Source organism: Periophthalmus magnuspinnatus, chromosome 21 (assembly GCF_009829125.3).
Source record: "Periophthalmus magnuspinnatus isolate fPerMag1 chromosome 21, fPerMag1.2.pri, whole genome shotgun sequence".
Classification (NCBI taxonomy): Eukaryota; Metazoa; Chordata; class Actinopteri; order Gobiiformes; family Gobiidae; genus Periophthalmus; species Periophthalmus magnuspinnatus.
This window is the reverse complement of record NC_047146.1, coordinates 26,903,046-26,926,243: the sequence shown is the minus strand read 5'-3', so window position 1 is coordinate 26,926,243 and position 23,198 is coordinate 26,903,046. Positions and strand designations below refer to the sequence as shown.

The 23,198-nt window shown below is 36.9% G+C and overlaps 1 protein-coding gene across 1 annotated transcript in view; it reads right to left on the bottom strand.

Annotated features, from left to right (window-relative positions):
* myo1b (myosin IB) overlaps positions 1 to 23,198 on the bottom strand; it is a 90,651-nt gene that overhangs the window by 15,357 nt on the left and 52,096 nt on the right. The window contains 13 exon segments of the mRNA XM_055230867.1: positions 448 to 597; positions 2,207 to 2,300; positions 3,856 to 4,056; positions 4,772 to 4,998; positions 5,647 to 5,847; positions 7,292 to 7,354; positions 10,290 to 10,394; positions 12,915 to 12,980; positions 13,069 to 13,155; positions 14,404 to 14,522; positions 15,931 to 16,078; positions 21,071 to 21,174; positions 22,249 to 22,347. Coding sequence (XP_055086842.1) covers positions 448 to 597; positions 2,207 to 2,300; positions 3,856 to 4,056; positions 4,772 to 4,998; positions 5,647 to 5,847; positions 7,292 to 7,354; positions 10,290 to 10,394; positions 12,915 to 12,980; positions 13,069 to 13,155; positions 14,404 to 14,522; positions 15,931 to 16,078; positions 21,071 to 21,174; positions 22,249 to 22,347 — 1,664 coding nt within the window.

Genomic DNA, 23,198 nt, shown 5'->3' with positions numbered 1-23,198 from the left:
TTAGTATTTGCCTGGCTTTGTGTTTTAGTGCCTGAGGTCAATCTTGATAAGACCAGGTTTAGTTCTAATTTAGATCTGGCTAGTTGTAGTTGTCTCTCCAGTTTAACCACCAAAATCTAAAGTAAATTTCATATTGCTGATCCACTTGCATATCTTGGACCATCTTTTATAGCTACTTGAGACCTGGTTTAAATCTATCAGTTTAATTTTAATCTGATTTTATGGTAGACCTGGCTTTATAGTTTATAGTTTGCTTAAAACCTGCATTGGACCTGATAAAACCTGGTGTAGTTCATTGTCCTAATTTAGGCCTTGTTTATCATTAATTCTTTATTTGTGGTTTTAAGTTTTGGCAGTTAACAATTCTGAATAAAATTCCTCTATCTTTTGAATTGTTAAAGTCCTCAAAATAGCGCCTATAACAGGAAACTCATGAAGTCCACTCACTGCATATCTGCGGTACCAGGCTGCCACTGTGATCTGACTCTGTTTGAGAAGCAGGAAGTGTGTGCGGCACTTCCATCCTCTGTAGATCTTCTGAATGAGTGTGGCCAGGTCCTCCAGGCACAGCTTCCTCCGCTCCTCCAGAAAGAAAAGCTACAACACAAAATACAATAGAGGACATTGTTCCGTTTTATGGCAGACAAAGAAGGACAATTACCAGGCAAATTTCTGTATACAATATGCTCTTGATATTCTTCCTGTTATTTTTTGTAAACACGGGCCAATTACTCTGTACTCTTTTTACGATTTGTTCTTCTTGGTCCATCTACGAGCTGCTTTTTTGAATGTTTGTTATTTTGACTGATTTGAGCTCAATTAAGTCCTGTTGGACTTAATTGGAGACTTTGTTTGGGTCCCGTTTTGGTCCTGGCTAGGTCATGGGTAGGTCCTGGTTAAGTCCTCATTAGGTCCAGGTTTAGGTCCAGGTAGGTCCAGGTTTAGGTCCAGGTTTAGGTCCAGACAGGTTTTAGACAGTGTAAATGTTGATACTATTTTGAGTTTGATAATTTCTTATATTATAATAGTCGTTTCCCCTTTTCTCAACATCTTGATACTAGCCCCATTCAGACTACATGGTACAGCATAAATCAGTGTACCCTTCTATGGATTGTGATAAAAACACATGGTAGTTGGTAATTAATCAGGAATGTGACCGCATTTCTGAACAGTGTGCCAAGGCTATTTTCACATTACATACATAACCAAAACATTTTCTCTTATGCTCTATAGCTTTCCATATTTGGTGCCACTTCAAAACTCAAGTGGCAATGTTGCACAAGACTTTCAATGAGTGCTATAGCATGGAATTGCTCCATGTTTCTATTTAGCCTCCGCCCTCTGGGCTCATCTCAACAAATGGTCTCTTTACTAATGTACCTGCATTGAATAGCATACAGGTCTTACAACAGATGCCCACCCTTTAGCAATCCATTTATCCACACTAAGTTGGGACCACCTTGTTACTTTCTTGTCTCTTTTTTCAAATCATATTATGGCAGTATTTTCAAGAAACCTTGTCATCAAAAAGCTTAATATCCTGACATATTATAGATACAGTATTTACAGCAGATTAGCCCACCAGATAGTGAACATAATCACAAAACTCCAATAAGATCATGATATTCTGGGTTTTGTTTTTGCTGGTTGGGTTGAAGTCCACTTGAATGCTGGAGGCCTCAAAAGTGAGTTTATTTCCCATGTACAAGAAGGCACAGATAAGTGAAACCATGTGTTTTGTGAGTAGCGGTTGCATGCTAATTGCTAGAGTGGGGGCTCAAAGCATAGCCCACCCGGCTTCACAAACATCGTGAGAACAGTACCCAGCTGAGCACACTGGACAGGGCTTGATAAATAACAGTGAACAACAGATGTCAAGGAAAGAAATATACATGTGATTTTGAGGTGCAGTGGCTTAGTTAAAACCTGGTTTAGTCTCAGTTTTGTTTTAAGTCTAATCTATATATATTAACCGTATCATTAAACAATTATCTTGGTTTATTTTATAGAGTTCCCCGTGATATCATTTATCCTGTGCATTTAGCCAATTCTTCAACCAGTGCTTACCTGGTCCTGCTATGTTAATGCAATATTGTCAACCTTTATACTTTTGCACTGATAAATTCAGTTTACATTTGCTATAGTCCTGGTTTGGTCCTTCTGGTGATCTGGGTTATAGAGTGCATAGGGCGCATGGTTTACTCACAGTTCTGGGGTTCCTAATAAAGATTTTAGAGCGGCCGTAGGAAAACTCTTCAGGATTGACTTGGAGATCTGTCATTAACACCTCCACGCCTTCCCTATAAAAGGGAAGAAAATGGGCTGTTAACATAATGAGACAAGCACAAAATGAATAAATAAACAAAATAAATACAATTATGAGGCTGGGTGATATGACAATCAAATCATGATTTCCCTCCTCCTATTGGTTAGCGTCATGTTCTCACAAATTGTGATGAATTCTCTAAAAAAATTATCCGTTATCTATGGCACATTACAATTTCATTCGTTCGTGCTCACATCATTGTAGTCCAGCAAGACAATGATGCTTCCAAGTCTATCGATATCTTGAACCATACATTCTAAATACAGAGTGACACAACATTTGTTTGGCATCATAACCTTGATGAAAAGCATGCATTTGTTATGCAGTGATAAGCAAAAAGTCCCTAGCTGAATGAGGAGGAGAGGGTAGGCAAAACAACAGTGTGCATGAGTATAAGGCTATCAGTCTCGTAGCAGCAATGGATAAAACACGCCAGTTTAGATCGAGTTAGAGATGAGGAAGAAAAATCTGAGCATGCCTTGGTGTAGGAAGGAGACATATCACTTTGGTTAGTAATTATGTGTACTGAGTGAGAACTGTTTTTAACAAGTTTAATCTGGACATGGGAAAATAATGTAAAATATGTACACAATGTTGAAAAGATTATTCCTGTTAGCCCTGCCAAACCCAGCCATTTGCAAATTTTGGATAACTTGGTTGTAAATGAATTGCACAAATAACACAAATTATAATTTATTTGAATAAACTAAAGCATAACAACTTATTCCATTACACAATGTTATACGAAGGCCCAATTATAATTTTTCATTGCATATTATTGTGAAACAGGTTTCAAAATAGATGTGACCAGCCCCCCATTAACATAACACGGTCCAAGTCAATGGCTACTTAAAGGTGCACTATGTAACATTTCAGTTGGAGAGTCTCTCACCTCTCACTTATTTTCACACACTTTTCCCCAAATGAAACCTCAGAGTTAAATGCTTTTGTTTAAGAAATGGTACAACAAGCACCACAATAAATCTCAGGTAGCAGGTAGGCCTCAGTCAGTGAGAATTACCTATATTTTAATTTGAAAAAAAAAAAAAAAAATTAGAAAACTTAACACAAAATATCTTTTTGAAGTAACAGGGAGGATGCAAGTTTTCACTTATGACCAAATGCATCACCCACAATTAAAGGTTAGAGATGCATCGAGCTGGATTTTCTGATACTAATTTCGATACTATCTGCTTATACCAGACATCAACTGATACCAGTGCAGAGACTGAAATTTGTACAAAACTGATCTGAATGTGTTATGTAGCTCTTATTTTCCCCCTCAAGTAAATACAATACAGCACAGCTTTGTATAAATAAATGTTCAAATATTATGAAACTGTCTGGACCGACCGCAACTAGAAGTGATATTACATGTCTGATTTTTTCAGTATCTAAACCTTTTCATGCATATTTTAATGAAGGAACATCTTTATAACATGTTAGAAAGCGCCAAAAAAAAAGTTAATTACTATGTCAAGTCTTAATTTTTTCATCATTCTGAAACCCGTGGATAACCATCATCTTACCTGGCGGGTCCTCTCCAGTGGGGCCATGTGCGTTTACAGAGCATCTTGTACCTCTCCAGACAGGGTTCGTATGGCTGTCTGAAAGCATAGCCCGCCCTCCTTACCCTCACGTTCTCCATCAGACCGAGGTAACGTACTTGATGACGCACCAGAGAGTCGGTGAAAATGTGAGATGCCTTTTTGTCATTGGGCTTGATACACCTGAAAAGAAGAAGGATAAATTACTTAAGTATCTATAATGAATTGAGGACAAAATCAGACCTCTTCAGAATAGCTTTAGAAAGATCTTGATCCATATTAGTCAAGTCGCATTTAATTGTATAGCACATTTAAAGCAATCATAGCTGAACATAAAACAAAAACCCCAGTAGACATAATAAAACAATAATAAAACAGCAAGGAAAACAAGATTAAGAACAATTTAAAAACAAAAATATAATATTAGAAATAGTTGGTGGTCTAAACCATGTGATATTATTTTTTTTTTTAAATTGCATGTTTTTGTGTTGGAAATTCCAGCCATTCATGTAGAAGAGAGCACTTTTTAGCTATCAATGGGATATCAAGCCTATTCCTTAGTTTTGAAATTGAGTTTGAAATTTAGTACTACTGTAATTAACACTAATTGAATAACTTATTAACAGCAATTATTTTTCTATTAAGTGTTGAAACAAATCATTCTGGACTGTTAATGAACACAAAAATGGCAGGGTCAAATAGAAGCAATTTATTTAACCTTTTGGAAATGGTCAGTTGCAATTGGGCATTGCCATTAAAGGCTCTCATTAAAAAAAATTAAAAAAATCTATAAATTTGTATTATATCAAGTACAGAATTTAAGGTATTCAGCTAAAAACTCAATATACAGAGACAAGTTTGTATTGTATTAACAATAGAGTAATACAGAAATGTATACCTGATGTAGTTGGGGTTCTTGGTCAGTAGGTTCTTCATGAGCGTCCCGACTGAATGCCTAAACTGGAACCCGGCAGTGGGGGGCCTCTTCAGGTTGACTTTGGCTGGGTTCCCCTCTGGAAACAGCTGTTTGATCAGGCTGTGGTTGGCCTTATACATGGCCTGGGACAGATCGCGATATAGCAGGTCGTTGTTCTTGTCTACAAAGCCTTCAGCTCTGTACAGCACCTAGAAGAGAAGGGGCAAAATTAACAATAGACCACTGAATAATTATAATGCTTTAAACCTGTATTATGCATATGGCAAAAAATCTATTAAGTTTTTTCCTTAAATTGATCAATCAACATTTTTGATTGATTTAACTCATTCTTAAAAAACTAAAATAAAAAATAAACTAAAATAATAAAAATCACTCCAAAATTTGAAATCTTCACCAAACTACATGCTTTTAGGACAGAGGATAGGCTGTGGACAGATTAAAAGGTTTAAGCTAATTATTCAATTTGAAAAAATTGGATCTTGATTTAAATTCAAAATATATCTCTACCATTGCATGAAAACCTTAGTAGATGCTTGTAGATTGGATAAATTGGTCGATTTTATGAACACCCAAACTGAATCATTACACTATTTCTAAGAGGATTACAGGAGCAAACAAAAATGAATAAGAGACCTACGGTGACCTTTGTTGTCTAAAAAAACTAAACAATGGTAACAAACTGGTATGACAAATTCTACTTTTTGCTCGCTATTTTATCATAAAAAATATTTTTTTAAAACTACACGGCCCAAAAAAATAAACTGTTTAAAATGTGAATAGAGGCAATAAATGTTGTTTATACTTCAAAACAATTAGTTCAGTGTCACGTGCAGCACCTTGCCAGCGTAGTGTTGGATCCTGAAGCAATTGTGTGGCAGGCTGTGATCAGTAAGGAACTTGGAGTTTTTGCTGAGGCGGCTCTCAAAGTGCTGGTGCTCTGAACAGACTGTGTTCAGTTTGTCCAAAAACGTGTCATCTGTCACTGTCCCGGGACGCAGGCACTCTTCGTCAAGCATCGCCAAAATCCCGTTCTGGTTCTGGGCAAAGGAAACAAAAATTACAACATGTAGTTTCGATAAATAATCAAAAACGGAAAAGAGAATCAACAGATTTTTAGCAGCTTTGGTACCACTTTATAATAAATGCGTGTTTAATAGCCTTATAATGCATGAATAAATAATTAAACTTAATACATAATGATCAAAAAGTTTATTAAGAATGAGTATTTATTAAATAATTACTAAACCTGAAGAATTCGTAATAAACTATTTTTGTGCAGTTATTATAAAATGCTACCACAGCTTATACTTCTAGACAACTATAAACTCAACTTAGTATCTATCTCTGTTCAAATGTGCAATATCAATAGATAAAGATTATTTTATGTCTGTGTAATTTTTAGTAATTGATTTTATACCAGTACTGACATTTATTGTACTGGTGTGGTGAATGGGCCAGCACATTCATTGTACTGGCCAATTCACCTGAAAGTCTGCATCAAGATCTGGACTTAGAACTTACAAAATGTTCTATTATTTTCATTCTTTTCTCCGACTTTTGCTTTAACACTACTACGATCAAATCTGAACTATTGGACTTTCCCTGGCACCGTCTCTACTGTCGTCTTGTCAACAGGAGCATAGAGCATAGCATAACTTAATGAAACGTTAAGCAACACTTTACACCCGCCTCACATTGCTTCTGAACAATCTTTTTTCCTGTCAAGCTGTATTTTAGCTAATCACCGTCAAGCCCAAGCCTCGTTTTGCTTCTGTTTACGTGCCAAACCAAGGTAATCGGTTATCTCCACATACGCAAGTTGCACTCCCATTGCCATGTCGACAGTAGAGACAGTGCCAAGGAAAGTCCAGTAGTTTGATGGAGATAGTGTGAAAGCAATAGTTCAAGCTAGGAACAAAAATAATAGAACACTTTGAAAGTTCTAAGTTCTGGGGCAGATTTTCAGGTGTGAATCAGCCCTTAAAGTATTAATAAAAACATGCATAAAAGGAGAGTAAAAATCAGCAAACATATGACAAGGGATTTCATTAGAGATGGGTTTGTCTTGTTTTGATTTATTTATTCAATTGATAGATTTGTCTTTATAGTGCTCTGTTGTGCAAAAATATATTAAAATGCATACAGCTATAACATTATTGATAATGTACTGATGGTTTTCAGATTCTATAATGTGATGATGTCATACTCTCAGATGGGGCAAGAGCCAGTTTATCCCACTGATTACATACATATCTAAAAGACAAATTCACTAATTAAAACAAACATTTACTTTTTAAACAATGTTAATTTTAGCTGCCCCCCACCTGTAAAATAAACAAATAATATTGGCCTATAGAATGTTGTGATGTCATCTAAAACCCCATACTAACAATTCATATCCCTTGTAATTATAACATGCCAGCAAAATACTATACAACCACATTGTAATGCATTGTGTCTGCAGATGCCAAACAAGCTTACATTCTCAATGAGGTCGCAGATAATTGCATTGTTGAAGTATTCGATGTTGGTCCACTCAATGCCCTGTAAAAAAAAGTGAGGTGGTCAGGTTTTCAATGTACTAGTGCATCTTCACAACTAACAAGAGAACAGTATCAGGCCCTTTATAATAAAGTATTGCTTGTAACACTTCAGGATTCATTTTGAGACGTTGTTCAAACCTTGATCAAATATTATCAGAGAAGAAGACAACAGGCTTTTATTTATTTGTGGGCACAATCAGGGCCTTAAGCAATCATGTTTTAGATTACAATTTTATATGGTTGCAATGCAATCAGTAACCCCTGTCATTACCAGTGTAACCAATGAATAGGGCTCTGTGTCTTAAAACCATGGAGTGACCATATGTTTATTGCCTTTCAAAAACACTGTGGACAAAAATTGCTTTAAAATAGTCCATGAATTATATGATTACACCAAGTATGTATTCAAGTTAGAGTAGCAGTCTTTATTCTTGTAAATGAGTACAGTTAGGTTTTCCCCCCACAGTGTATTTGTAAAAGCTGCAGTTAATGGCAAAATCACACTGTTATGCATTGTCTACATCAAATACTATTTTAGTATTAAAATAAATAGTGTTACTACGACTGACTGACCTTTGGTGGGCAACCCCTGCTTTTTCTATATGAAAGCGGTGTTTGGAAATTGTGAATGTGACCAAAAAGTCATGCATGTGAATACTGATGCGTTAAAGCGAACTATTAGAGGGCCCATATTACACGGTTTTCTGATCCACGTTATAATGTTGTTTCCTCTACAAAACATATCTGGAGTTATGTTTCATTCACACGTTTTAACACACAAACCTTGCATATTTAGGCTGTTCCACTTTGTGATGTCATAATACAGTAAGTGCTCCAGACACTTTCACTAGAATTATGTGGATAATTTCAGCCCTAGAATTGGCTACCTCTACTAAACTAAAGGTAAAAGGAGCCATTAACTTGAAAACTACCACTACATGACATCACAGGGTGGAACAGTGTTTTGAGCTTTGGGAATGTAGCCAGACTACAGAGTTTTCAGGACTATAAATTGCACTGGATTATAAATCACATTTTTTGGGAAGATCTAATCTGAGACCAAGAACAGACATTTCATCTTTAAAGGCAAGTTATAATAACAATAAAATAGAGAACACCAGGCTGAAGAGCAGTACAGCACTCTAACGTAACAAATCTATATTTATTCAGCTACATGAAGCATCGACACTGAACTGAATACGTGTCTGGTATGTTAACATAAAATATTAACAGTTAATCAGATAACTAAAGCATAAAAAACAAGCTAACAAGTTTATTCTCAATCTCATTCCAAATCGCCAAATCCAGTGAATTCTTCATCCTCGGTGTCGCTAGTAGATGAAGCACCGCTTCTGCTTCGGTGTGGCTGTCATACTGGTACACAACCTAGAGTGTCCTCCCGCAGTTGTTAGTATGACAATAACAAAGATGTGAAATTATATATTTATATGATTTTTCATATAATTTGCATCTGAGTATAATTTGCACCCGCAGTCAAACTATGAAGAAAAAGTGCGAAAAAGTGACTTATAGTCCCGAAAATATGCTGATGATAAAGAATTACAAAAACATGTGTGAATAAAACAAAACACTCCTGATATGTTTTTGAATGAGGTAACGATATAACAGGTCTAAAAGCTCACAGGAGTCTATTTTGCGAGATATAGGACCTTTAAATACCTACTTCCTTTTTTTGCAGTTTGAGTATTGGTTAATGCTGATTTAAAATGTTGTTATTATGAGTGAAAACTGAAATTACTGATTACTGACAAGAATCGCCTACATTTCCAAACATATATTCAAAGGCCTAAAATACAGAACTAGAAAATACGATGCGTGTGGAATTCTTGTTCTCTGAAATCACCTATAAATTGGACTCTCTAATTTGCTTATTGCAACCATAATCTATCAAACCTATTTTTATCAAACTCAATAGTCATTAATTGTTCTAAATTGATTTGCAATGACTTTACAAATAATGCAGCTTTAATCCACTGGTAACTGTCACATTTTGATTCAGGGGTACAAATAAGCAGAGCCCGTCCTGATGGAGAGACCAGCCAAATTCCTGATTGGTGTCCCGGCCTGTTCTCTCAGGACTGTGGTATTTTCCCATGCTTTGGACTAGACAGGGGCCAGAGAGGGGCTGGATATCGTTGGTGGTGATGTAGAGAGAGGCGTGGGGGTCAACTCATGCACTTAAGATACATACACACATCAGGTCCATGTGTTTACTGGGGACATTAAACACACTTAAATGCGCTGTCTGGGGTCTAACCCTAACTTTAGCTAAGGCCAAAACACTAATAATATTAAAACTGTCTCTACCAAAAATACGTAGATAATTTTGGATATTGAGCATGTAAAGATTAAATAAACAAGATTAAATGCCAATTTATGGATACAAGCGGTGATATGACAAATGTTATGTACAGCTGTGGGTACAAATGATTAAACTGGTTCTGGTTCACACTGTGCCAAATTATAATTTCACTCTTGACTAAACTTGACTAAACAAGCAGGTGATGTCAGCAGGTCAAGTTACACGTGAAATCTGTAGAGAAGCAAGAACATTAAAAATAAGATAAGATATATGCCTGCTTTTCCAAGCCATTTATGAGCAATAAAAACACCTTTAATTGAATAAATGGAAGACAGAAATATGTCTCCTTGGAGTCAAGCTGGTGGTGGACCTCCAACAAGAAAAAGTCACATGGGGCATCTTTAAGTTGCATACCATACTCTCTAATGAGTGAATAGGAGATGGCAGCATTCACCATCATGCAATACTTATGATAGAAGCGTTCTATATTAGCTTAATACATGTCAGATATTAGTTGATTACTTGATTACAAAATATGGGCTTCTCTCTCTCTCTCTCTCTCTCTCTTAACAACTTAACAACTCTTAACAGTTGTCCCTTGTTTGTTTTGTACCTCTCTGACATACTCCTCCTGCTCCTCTCTCAGTGTGAGCTCGATGAAGATCTGCTGCAGTTTCTCGTTGCAGTAGTTTATGATGAACTGTTCAAAGCTGTTGTCCTGGAAACGCCATCAAAAGGAACAAGATTAGGCACAAGAAGTAATTTATAATTAAAAGTTACAAACATAATTAAACACATAAATCACATTCAACTTCATAAATCAAATTATTTTCTTGGCTCCCATGACAATAGGAATTCAAATGTTATTAAAATAAAATTAAGAAATAATTGGAAATATTTATTTTGCCCACTGGATTGCAACTTTATTAGTGAAATTCAATATTGTATGATTTCAACTTAGTCTTCCAAAATGTTATACAATGAAAGCAGTGCTATGTTGCTCATATTTCAGTTTTGAAAAAAATGCCAAAAAGTGTTTTCTTTTTGTTAACATCGTCTAGCAATGACAATAATGTATAGTGGATTTCATCAAGAAGGGATGTTATATTTTGATAGAGGTAAAATACATTTGGCTTTTGGAAATATTACTATGTTAAGACTAAACTGCAAGCCTCCGATGACTTTTTCAAATGGCACTTATCTGTTTTTGCAAATGAGCTCTGCATATCTACATATCTTTTTTCATAATGGTAAGACTGTTGGCTGTATTTTCTATAATAGGAATAAACGACAAGACAAAACATATTTAAAAGACATTCTACAGTACTGTTGTGAATAGTAATAATTTGACAGCTAATCTATTCAGCTAATCACTATTAAGGGGCCATGGATATAACAAAACCATTGAAAATCTGCAATTCCAACACATTAACTATTATTTTATTACAATCAGTGCATTCCTCATATTTCTGTTAAAATTGTGACCCGTTAGTGGCCAGTGAGCTTCTAGTCTGATGAAAGCTGAATTCATGGGTTAGAAAAGCAAGTTAGGTTAAGCTCTCTTACAGTACATAGTGAAGAACATATAAGTCTATTTTTCAGACTAGGAAATAGAACAAGACAAACAGTTGTCTGTCTTGCCCTGTTTCCTTTTACTGAGAAATCACTATGTCTTCACTCACAAACACAAACACACACACAAATTGACATGCCTATAGACCCCAGTGGCAGCAAAGACGAGGAAAAAATACTGCCCAACCATCTCAAACCATCATAAAAGTACAGCAATAACTTCACCTTTTTATGGCACACTGATAATAATAATATAAGGAAGTAACCAACAAGCTGCTGTTGTATTTCTGTGCCTGTTGACTCAGTGACTCCATGGAAAGAGGGTGAACCATAAAATATGATAGGGGTCATATTTTAAATCCATGTTTTATTCATTGGGAGTGGGAGAGAGGAGATGAGAAAAGTGCTGACCATGCCTACATGCTTTTGTTGCCTTCTTACAAGAATTTAAATAGGTCAAATCCTTGTCTTGTTATTATGTCAACACAAATTTGATGTAGTTATAGAAACAACCACATTGACATAATAGCTTGAGAGCTAGCTAGTTCATCTATAAAAACTAGGGCCGGTCAGTTTTGGAAACTGATTTTTCTGACAAGTATTCATGCATTTCAGCTTCCTGTTTAAGGGTGACATTTGAAGACTTTGGACTAAACAATTCAAAACAAAATATTCAATCTTTTGTAAAGTGCTATGGCAAAGGTGCTAACATTGAATCATTGTGAAACCCACAGAGAGCTATTTGCTTTGCAATGTATTTCTCAAAATATCGAATATTTCAGAGTATGTTTGCAGAGGGATAAACTACTAGGCCGGCATGTTTCAGACATAATAAGATCCCATTTGTTTTTTGTGTTTATAGAAGATTTTTATAACCAAGTAATGTGAATAGTTGTGAATGGTTGTAGTTTGGAAAAAACACAACACATTTTCAATTAAACTTTGATTAATCTTGTAACCCTAATCAAATATCCTTGTTTCATATGCTGCAGACCAGGAGTCCTACAATGGCTTTATTACACAGCAGAATTAAAGAGCAAAGCATGCACACTGCAAACAGGCTGAGCAGGTGTTACTTACTCCGTCCTGGTGACCGGGACAAAACAACAGTCACAAAAGACTTAAAAGTGAGTGGGTGAACAAGCAGGCATGTCCAAAATACACAAATGCATGAAGGGGAATGGATTGGGGGCAACAGGCAATATATGCAATGCAATTTATTTAAACAATGAGGGCGAATAGTACCTAATTATCTGTCAATCATTGTCAGTAGTGAGAAGGCTATGTAAAGCTGCAGTTGAAAGATTTGTCTACAAAGTGGGCACTATGTAATTTTTCTGGTGGGGGGGGTCTGCCACCTGCTCGTTTTCATGAAGATATTGTTTTGCCTATGCATGTCCCACAGTATGGCATTAAACTTGTCTATCATGCCATTATTCAATCGTGGGTGTGTTCATTACTAACACGCATTCTTACTGTGAGTTTTGATAGTAGTTTTAAGTGTAAAGTAGTATGCTAGGTATAGACTTTTTGACTACCATTCTCCCAGTATATGAGAAGTAGAGGGTAACCCAATAAAGTCTGCATATCAGGCAGGTGGTCATAATGTTATGCTTGATTTAGCAAATAATGCTTTGGTATTATAGGAATTAACATAATTCCTTACCTCAAATATCTCAAAGCCATAGATGTCAAGCACACCCATTACTTTGTGCCTGGTTTTGGCCTGTGCCTAAAAGAGACAAATTATTATTACTCACCAAAGAAAAACCTGGTTTGGGATATAATTTTGAAAGATTCAAATTCAGGGCGTGACTTACTTTGATGCTTTCATTGATCCTTGTGACTAACCAGCTAAACAGGCGGCTGTACAGGTTTTTGGCAAGGGCATCGCGGGCATAATAAGCCTGTATGAGACAAATTAATATTAATAGAAGTACAACCTACATTGGAATGTAGTTCATGATCTTATGTTTATAAACATGTCGTCAGTTTTAATTAAGTTTAAAAAGACTGACAGACAAGAACCGGTCTGGCAAATAAACCAAATAACTTTTTTTTTATTTCATGAGAAAAACAATTAAGCTGTTCCCAGTGGACTGAAAAAGGGAAGGGGTAAACAACAACTTATTAAAACTTATGACTAATCACATTACTATCCAGATTCAATTGCAATATATTTTAGTTTGTAAACAAGTTATTCAGTTTGAGAAATGGGCAGCTAACAATATTTTGAGAAGAAAAGTTGCAAGACTGGAGCACATTTGAGAATGAAAATGACAAAAACAAAATATTTAAACAAGTATATTAATGATTCTAACTGCCACTGTGCCATTACTAATTTTAAAATTTCTCATGAAAAGTTGTCAGACTTTGAAAATAACTTTACACTAGATCAAAACGACCCCTAGACCACTCTCTGGATAGGCTGTAGTATGTCACTTCTGTGCCTTAGTGCACCAACCTCTTAACCTAGATTTGATTTCAAGGAGGTACCCTGCTCATTTATAATAGAGAGGTTTTCCTTTAGTGCTGACTGGATGTGATTCGGCAGCCACTGGACCCAGCCAACTGTAAGAAATGGCCCGTTATCTTCCCTGGCTCTATGTGTGTATGCATGTAAAAAGTATGTGTGTGGAAATCATGGTGTCATAAGTAGGACAGACATGCATTGCTCTACAGGCATTACACTGCAAAAAAGTTATAAATTATTGGGATTTAATAAAAAAAATTATAATAATAAACATCAACAATCCATGTCCTCAGATAGTAAACAATTAGACATGTTTACATTGAGCATTCATTATAGAGATAACAGCAGGGCAGCTGTTGCTTTTGCTTGTTCTATGGCTATATCATCTCTTGATTATGGTCATGTTTTTACATTACCGAGTGCACACTGGATGCTACTTGTACCTGAAGTAATAATATTGTATTTTTAATTGGACTAGCTTTTAGGTATAAAGCACAAATACTTTTTCTCATATGCAATAAGATGTGTTGAGTATAATAATTTTATAATAATTATAATAACATTTTTATTCATTTGTCAAAGCTACTCAAAAGATTAATAATAAAATAATAAATACAAATTCTAGCTACTTTTTTTTTTGCAGTGTACCTTGGCTGAAAGAAATGAGCTCTTATAATCTGACCTGAGCCACGTTCAAAGTAGTGGACACTTTCTCCATCTTGGCCTCCACTGTGCGGTAACTGAAGGCTCTCTCCAGAACAGACTGCTCGATCCCCAGCAGCTCACACATCTCCTTCAAATCTGAACAAGACAAGCAATAGGAAAAGAATAGTCAAATTTGAAATGCCTCTATTATTCTGTATGGCTATTTCGTAGGTTACTCTGATGGTTAAATGGACAGAAGCGTTCTGGTTTGAAAGTTTATATTACATTTGTTACATCATAGGATGACTTTATATTGTTTGAAAAGACTACAATTAGAAAATTACGTATTATGTTTTGAATGTTAATATGACAAAAATCATTACCACTTTCATTACAATGCCACTGCACAATTTCTAGCATGATGATGCAATAAAGAGTTTTAGAAATTTGCTTCCACTTTTATCAAGGATCTATTAAAAATGATGTGGAATAGGATGGCGGTAATAAATTACAAGTGATACGTCATTATACATGAACAGCTTGTTCACACTTGTCCTGGTTTAGTCCTGATTTGATCACAGTTCAGTTCTGATGTAGTCTTTGTTTGGTTCTGTTCTAGTTCTGGTTTTGTCCTGATTTCGTCAAAATCTCATGTGTGCAAATGTGAACACGGCCCTTTCAAACAACTTCAATGCACCATTATACTTTTCTAAGACATTCAAGATTGAATTATACAACTAATAGACCACTAATAAAACTGCTGACATGTGACTCTCTCGTGCAGTCACTAAAAACAAAATATTGGAAAACAAGGTGATAAAAGAATAATAGTGGAGCACAGGTGCTTCTTTGCATGGGGCAGATCATTGTTTCTGTTATTATAGGAAATACGGAAATGTTCTATTTGCCTAAAGAGAACAGCTGTGGTGAATGTTAGGGTAAACAGCGCTTGTCAAACAAATCATAAAATCAAATGTGCTTGATGGGAATGACAGTAGGGGCAGTATTATAGCCACCACCAACAGGGGGCAGTGCTATCTCCACATCAACATGACCATTGATGTTACAGTTAATAACCCTTTATACATGTTTAAGTGAACGTGTTTAAGTTTTAATACTGGTCTTCATACTGTTACATAAACTGAAAGTATTCTATTCTTCATTCAGTCAAAAACAAAAAAAATATTTCAAATCTATCTAAAGTGTCAAGTGTTAAATTAAAATCTAAATGTATTACAGACTGTAAGTGTTTACTGTAGATGAACTGAAATTCAACTGTGATTATTTTAAAAGAAATGTGATTGTTATGTAAAAGAAAATGTAATGATGATTGCCATCAATGAATAATAGTTAATATGTATTTGCAATGTTGAAACTGAAATTTTGATTGCATTACTTTCAGCTACTGGGAATCAGAAGTAAACAAAATAATAAAATATAAGTACAAAATATGAAACAGATGCAGACATTCCAATGTCATTCCAAACATGTAAAAATATCCAATTGATTTCAGTCCCAAACTGTAAAAATATATTTTATACATACTGAAAATACTTGTACTGACCATTTTTGTCCTTGATACGGCTCTCGTCTGTGCCGTTGCAGCGAGACTCTGGTTTGAACTCAATATTTCCCAGTTTCAAAACTGCAGCTACCAGCTCCAAAACAGACTGCATCTCATCCTCCATGAAACCCACAATCTGCATGGCATTCTGAAAAAAAGGGAAATAAAAACACACAAACTGACATAATGGCGTGCTGTGCAATTTGTAATATAATTCATATTCAAATGTTTCTAATCGTCTATGATCGTTATTGGTGTTTTTACTCTTATAAGGTCAACAGCCAATGCTCTGACAGTAAAAGCATGCAGATTGGAGAAGAATTCAGACTTTGGAGGAGTAAATTTGTTCTTCTTTCTGCTAAACGACACCAGGGTTGCCAAGATTCAGCAACCCAATTCGCACATGAGCGTAAGAAAAAAAAAAGCCTACTGAACATAAGCATGGCTGTATTTTCCACTCTATTTTATGAAAGTAGCAGTCCTCCAGTATCACAGACCAGCCCCCTCCCCTCTCTCTCACACAAATGGAAGCTCCACAGAGTGAGGATGGCTTTGGATATGAAGATTTATCACCAAAATTCAGGACTATCATTAGGGTTATTTTTAAAACATTACGGTTTACATGGCAACCCACAGATAATATTTTTCACCCGTAGTAGCTCTTAAAACCCCCTAATTCTACAGGAAAACCATTTACCTGGCAACACTGAATAACACTGATTAAAAGGTGCTGTTATGTTCAGGAAATGAATAGTGAAAGTCATATTTATCCAAACATCCAAACTTTAGCTCAGTATGAAGAAAAAACAATTAGTATTGGTCTTTTATTGATTCAGTTATTTGACAGAAATTCACCCATTATTTCCTTTTGAGTATTTTTATTTTTAAGCATAGAACTCCTGAGTACATTGTCTATCTAACTTATTTTTAGTGAGACACCTTTACCAGTATTATGGTACATTTAGCACTAGCTTTCTTGACTGGTACAGGTAGTTTAAAAATTGTCGTTAAATGCTTTACTAAACTCTTAAGCTGCAGAAACATTACAATTCACTTCCTTAAGTAAAATATATACCACTGTTTGACTTGGCAACACAGTGCTTTGCTAAAACAGCCATTGTAAAGTGGAAATGTACAGCTGTCTTTCCACTCCGGAAAAACTAGACAAGGGGACAAGTGAATAGCCTAAAACTGGGCGGGGGATGAGAGGATAAACAGGAAGCGGAGTTTATTGGGGAGAAAAACCCAGGAAATAGATGTGTTGCATTCAAGTGGTGTATTATAAAGGTCCTATATTTTAAAACTGAGTGGAGGACAGACAAAAATTCTATGATAGACTTTAAACAGAAAGGCATATCTTGACCGTTTTATGCCTATTGTGTCTAATGTATCTGTAATTATTGTACCTGTCTGTATGAAGCAAAATGTTTAAAAACTCTGTTACAAATGAAATAAAGTGATATTTCATTCACTCTATAAAAAGATGTGGCATTGTTGCCTGTCCATCTACTTCACGGTCCTATATAAGGTGTTACATTTGCAAATTTTCAGTTTGAAGATTTATTTATTTGATAGGGACAGTGCATAATGAACATTTGTTACAGAGTGTAAAATATGCTAGATAATCGCAAAGGTGTTCATTTTCATCAGTTGTCTCAAACACTCCCTCACCCTTAGAATAACACGGACTCATACCCTCCATCTGTAATTTTGACAACACATGTTATAATGTGAATACCACCTCCTGGATGTAGAGTCATGTGACAGCAAGTTGTGTCTGCTCCCTCTCTCAGACACCACATGCTTTTCTTTAGAGTATCGGGGAGGACACTCAGAGCACGTGAACTCAAACGGGTACAAAAAGGCCTTGTTTCAAACCAGGAGGATGGAGTGAAGGAGGAAACAGCTGCCTTTTCTCAAGTGGTTTTCCCCAGATAAGCTCCAGCCCTCTGCATATATGCACCCTGGTTTGTTCCATCTTGCAGATGTTTCCTTATCATCAATTACAATATCTACATCTGTGATAGTGATAATATGATCCACCATTAGGAAAAAGATTTTTACATACAGTAGGTCTGATTTTGGTCAAATAGTATAAACTAATAGATAAATAAATGAATCTCAGTAGATAGAGAACAAATGTAAAAATACATGGAAATGTTTATTCCCCTAAAATTAGTGCCAATTAAATAAGAATAATGCACTAAATTTGGACAATCAAAATTGCATTATAATAATTGCATTATTGTTCATTCCATATAATGGTAAGCTACTAAAATAGCCACGGTTGCCCTGGGAAAGGCTGACATAAATTAGGCTCCCAATCGGCAACATCGGCTCCTTCAACCAACACTCATTCACAGAACACATTCATACTAGGCAAAGAGAGTTAAGTCTCTTGCCTAAGGACACAACAACACAATGCACTAGAGCCACTGTTGTCCCACGTGCCCTTTGAAATGTGTTAATATTAATAATTACACATTGAATTATACATACATTTTATATAGACATTTTCAAGAAAAACACTGACTAGTAGCACCATCTTCCAAATGTGATCTATTCATACTATCATATCATATGCAATAGTACAGTTTAATTGCACATTGGATTCCTCATTTCTTTCAGCTCCTCCATCTGTTTAATCAATTTAAATCTCCCTTGAACTAATTTTTAACTTTCTTTCTGTGCAAAGTCCCCTGGTTTTGTAAACAGGTGTGAGGGAGTCTGTTTTCATAATAAAGAGGAGTGCTTCGTGAGATAAAAGAGGAAATTAAAGTGTGTGGATTTAGATTAACTCAGTGTGAGGCAGCAGCAAAGCTCTTAGTGTATTATGTGTATATGTGTGTGTGTGTAATGAGATTTGACTTTCTAACAAACTGGCCTCAGTTTAGCATGGCTAGCTAAAACAATTTATTCAAACAACATGAGATTCAGGCTGCATGCAGGTTAGTAGTGGGTCCAAAGCAATAGTAAAAAAATTGTGAATAAAGTTGCTTAAAAACATTAGAAGTTTACATACAGTTTACATATTACAAGTTTACATATCCATCCATCCATTTTCTTCCGCTTATCCGGGGCCAGGTTGCAGGGGCAGCAGTCTAAGCAGGGACTCCCAGACATAGTCCCTCACGGGGCCTCCTCCCGGTGGGACATGCCCGAACACCTCCCTAGGGAGGCGTCCAGGATGCATCCTGAGCAGATGCCCGAGCCACCTCAACTGGTTCCTCTCGATGTGTAGGAGCAGCGTCTCTACTCCGAGCTCCTCCTGTGTGACCAAGCTCCTCACCCTATCCCTATGGGTGTGCCCGGCCACCCTACGGAGGAAACCCATTTCGGCTGCTTGTATCCGCAATCTTGTCCTTTCGGTCATTACCCAGAGCTCATGACCATAGGTGATGGTAGGAACGTTTTGTTCCCTAACCAGACCCCCCTCCAGCCCCTGGCTGCACCTAGAAATTCTGTCCATAAATATAACTGCCGGCAATGTGAACACAGCTCCTGCTCCGGTCATACATGGACCGGACAGCCCCGGACCCCATACTCCTGGAGTACCCCCCAAAGGACGCCACCAGGGACACGGTCGAATGCCTTCTCCAGATCCACAAAACATGTGTTGGCTGGTTGGGCAAACTCCCATAAACCCTCAAGGACCCAATGGAGAGTATAGAGCTGGTCCAGTGTTCCGCGACCGGGACAAAAACCACACTGCTCCTCCTGAATCCGAGGTTTGACTATTGGTCAGATTCTCCTCTCCAGTACCCTGGAATAGACCTTACCAGGAAGGCTGAGGAGTGTGATTCCCCTGTAATTGGAACACACCCTCTGTTCCCCCCTTCTTATACAGAGAGACCACCACCCCGGTCTGCCAATCCAGTGGCACTGTCCCCGACCACCACGCAATGTTGCAGAGACGTGTCAACCAAGACAGCCCCACAACATCCAGACACTTGAGGTACTCAGGACGGATCTCGTCCACCCCGGGAGCCTTGCCACCGAGGAGCTTGCCAACCACCTCGGTGACTTCAGCTAGGGTGATGGGAGAGTCCGCTTCCGGGTTCCCAGTCTACTCCCCAGATAAATCTTCTAAGTGCAGCTTAGAAGATTTACCTTAAACCTATAGTTTACATATAGGTATAAGGTAAATCTTCTAAGCTTCACTCAACAGATAAAGAAAAGTATTTAAACAAAGTGAATATTGAGGGACGAGGGCCCTGCATTTTCAAATTAAACTGCTGAAAGGCCTTGTGTCGCTGGCTGTAGTGCAGGGTTGTATGTCTGCTGAGGCAAATAAAGTAGTCAACAATAACTACTAAGGCTGGGTGATATGGCGAAAGTTAAAAGATTTTATTTTCTCACTCTGATCTATCACATTTTTGATTCAAATGTATTCAAATACATAAAATGTCTTACATTATTCAATTCCTGAACATGAACAATAAAATATTCTAATCATTGCCATGCAACACAATTAAGACGCTTCCTCCATCGTCTCCACTGCACTCAAGACCACATCCTTGTACTAACAGAGGATTGGCTGTAGACCAAAACTGATCATCTACAATTAGTGACTGTTCCATTCACTATGAATTAGTCAATGCTGGTTAAATTAATTGCAAGCCCTAATAGCTTAGACCATTTTCTTATCATATACAAAGATACGCAATACTTGGCTCAAAATTGTGTTCAGAACGATTGACAAGTGCATCAAACAATCACAGAAATGTATAGTGTGCCTTCAGTCAAAAGCAGTATTTAGTAGCACACACACCTGAGAGTACATAATAAGTACTTTGTTGTCCAGGCCTCTGTACCCATAAGATTACCCATTTCAGTGTAAATGGGTTAAGTGCCTTGCCCAAGGCAACAACTGCGTTGATCTGTCGAAGGTAGAATCACACCGCCAATCTGTGGGTCAGTGGATCTGATGTTTATGTCGAGAGTGAGATTTGTGAACGTCAACATTTGGATCAGTGGACAAACGGTCTACCAACTGAGCTACTGTTGCTCCACAGTAGCTGTTGGTATTATGAAAATCTTAATACTGCTACTTTTTGGTGTAACTGCAGGCTAGATCATCTTGTCCATCAGCTTAGGAGGCTTCCACGCAATGTTTTTCTTTACCAATGTATTTACTTACTCTGACAGTCCTGAAGTTGGCTGCGTCGTCCAGCCCATTGACCACTGCAGAGTCCAGGCTCAGATAGTTGTATTTATTGAAGTCTCTCTCCAACTTCAGTTTCTCTGCAACACAAAAACAGACCACATATGGTTACCATTTCAACCCAATTTGCGACAATTTAGGTGTCATTGACTTTATATGCACTACTGCTTCTGTGGGAATTCACTTTTTCCTCAAAGTATTTGCCCAAAACATCTTAGATCTTGAAAAAAACAAAGGTTCAAGGTTGGGTTTTATCAGCAAAAAGCAGCAAATAGCTTTTAAATTGTGATCCAAATTTCTGTAACCTTGCCTCACAGCAAGAGGGTTTGGTTGGATCCCCGGGTTGCCAGGCCTTTCTGTGTGGAGTTTTTCATGTTTCTCCCCGTGCCTGGATGGGTTTCCTCCGGGTACTCCGGTTTCCCCCATCAACCAAAACATGAACGCCCTTCGAGACAACTGTTGTTGTGATTTTGGGCGTTACAAAAATAAATGACTTGAATTGAATTGTGGGCATCCTAACCATTTCAGTATATGTAGTCATAAAGCGGTGTTTGAACATTTTTGCTGTAGATTAAATGGCATGGTATTATTTTTTATAATGAACAGAGCTCGTAACATGCCTTCATTCATAAATCCACAGTTTGTGTATGGAGCATAGCAAACACCCTGTGGCCGGTTGAGCAGCGTGGTTCTTTGTTCTGGCCTGTGTTTTTGAAGCAGGAAGAATGGCTTACTAATGCATGAGACATGTGCTGCTACAGCTGCAGGAAAGACCAGTGTACAGACATCTGATAAGCAAAAGAATGCATAGCAAAGAATGGCTTCAAGATGAATTATACAAAAACCTCTTAAATGTTTTCAACAGACATAATAAAGGAAACAAAAATGAAATTCTAGTTGAACATTTCATTAAAAATGACTATTTTGGACACATTTTAGACAGCGGGTATTGTTTTTACATAAACAGCTGTAATGACAATCCTATTTAGTGCTGTCCAAAGTCCAAATACGAAATGGACAATGGAGAGAAAAGCCAAAATCACAACAAGTCATATAGGACTTCCACTTTTTTTTTTTTTTATTTACACTTCTGAGATCCATTTTGAAGATCTGACCCATGTTTTGAGAACAATTGATTAGCTGGATTAGCTTACTGAGATTGTCGTCAGAGGCTCCAGACAGAAGTTGGTAGAAAATGTGGAAGTTCCTCTCTCCTCTTGGCTGCTTTACAACACGAGACTTCTCCAGCAAATCTAAACAAAGGAATGACAATATAATGAATACATAACATACAGTGCAGAAAATAAACAGTGTGTGTAGTGTAAACTAAAAGAAAAGTACAGAAAGTACAGAAGTACATCACTTAACCCACTGTGGGGGATGCAAGGAACTGCTCCCATCACGTCAATATATAGGGCCGAAGCAGTCAGTTACAGGACCTTTTATTTCAGGGCTAAATGTTCCATCGATTTAACCACAAAATCAATAAAGTACAAAGAAGGAGGTACTAAAAATAAGAACCCAAGTCCATAAAGATAGCTGCCCCCCTCCATTGTAAAGATTCTTAACCAAAAAAAAACCCCCAAAAAAACTATATTCCTATATTCAACATTTTGGAGGTCTCCTCTTTCAAAACGATATGTTATATTACATTTTTTTATGGTGACGGTCCAGGCTTCTTATCATTTGAATCCCATGTAGTATTCCACACCACAAATGACTGAAAATGTCACCTACTATAAAGTGTTAATATGAAGAAAGCATCATATGCACATCATTATCTAAGGAAAGAAGGATCCTTCACTATAATAGAAAGTAAAGTGAATTATGTTGGACAAAATTTCCATTCATAACACTCGGACGAGTGTTGTTCTTTATTGCTGCAAACATAGGTACAGTAGGAAGGAAACAAGACATACAATCATTTGGGGTCTTTGTAAAGGTAACATCCTACAGTTTTACCCACAGGTGTCAGAATCACTGTAAGTTTGTCTGGTAAGCATTTACAGTCCCTGACAAAAGTCTTGTCGCTTATCCATTTTGTAGAAACAAAAGCTTATAACCTGACTTTAAATTAATCGATTGGTCTTAGAAATGTCTCATA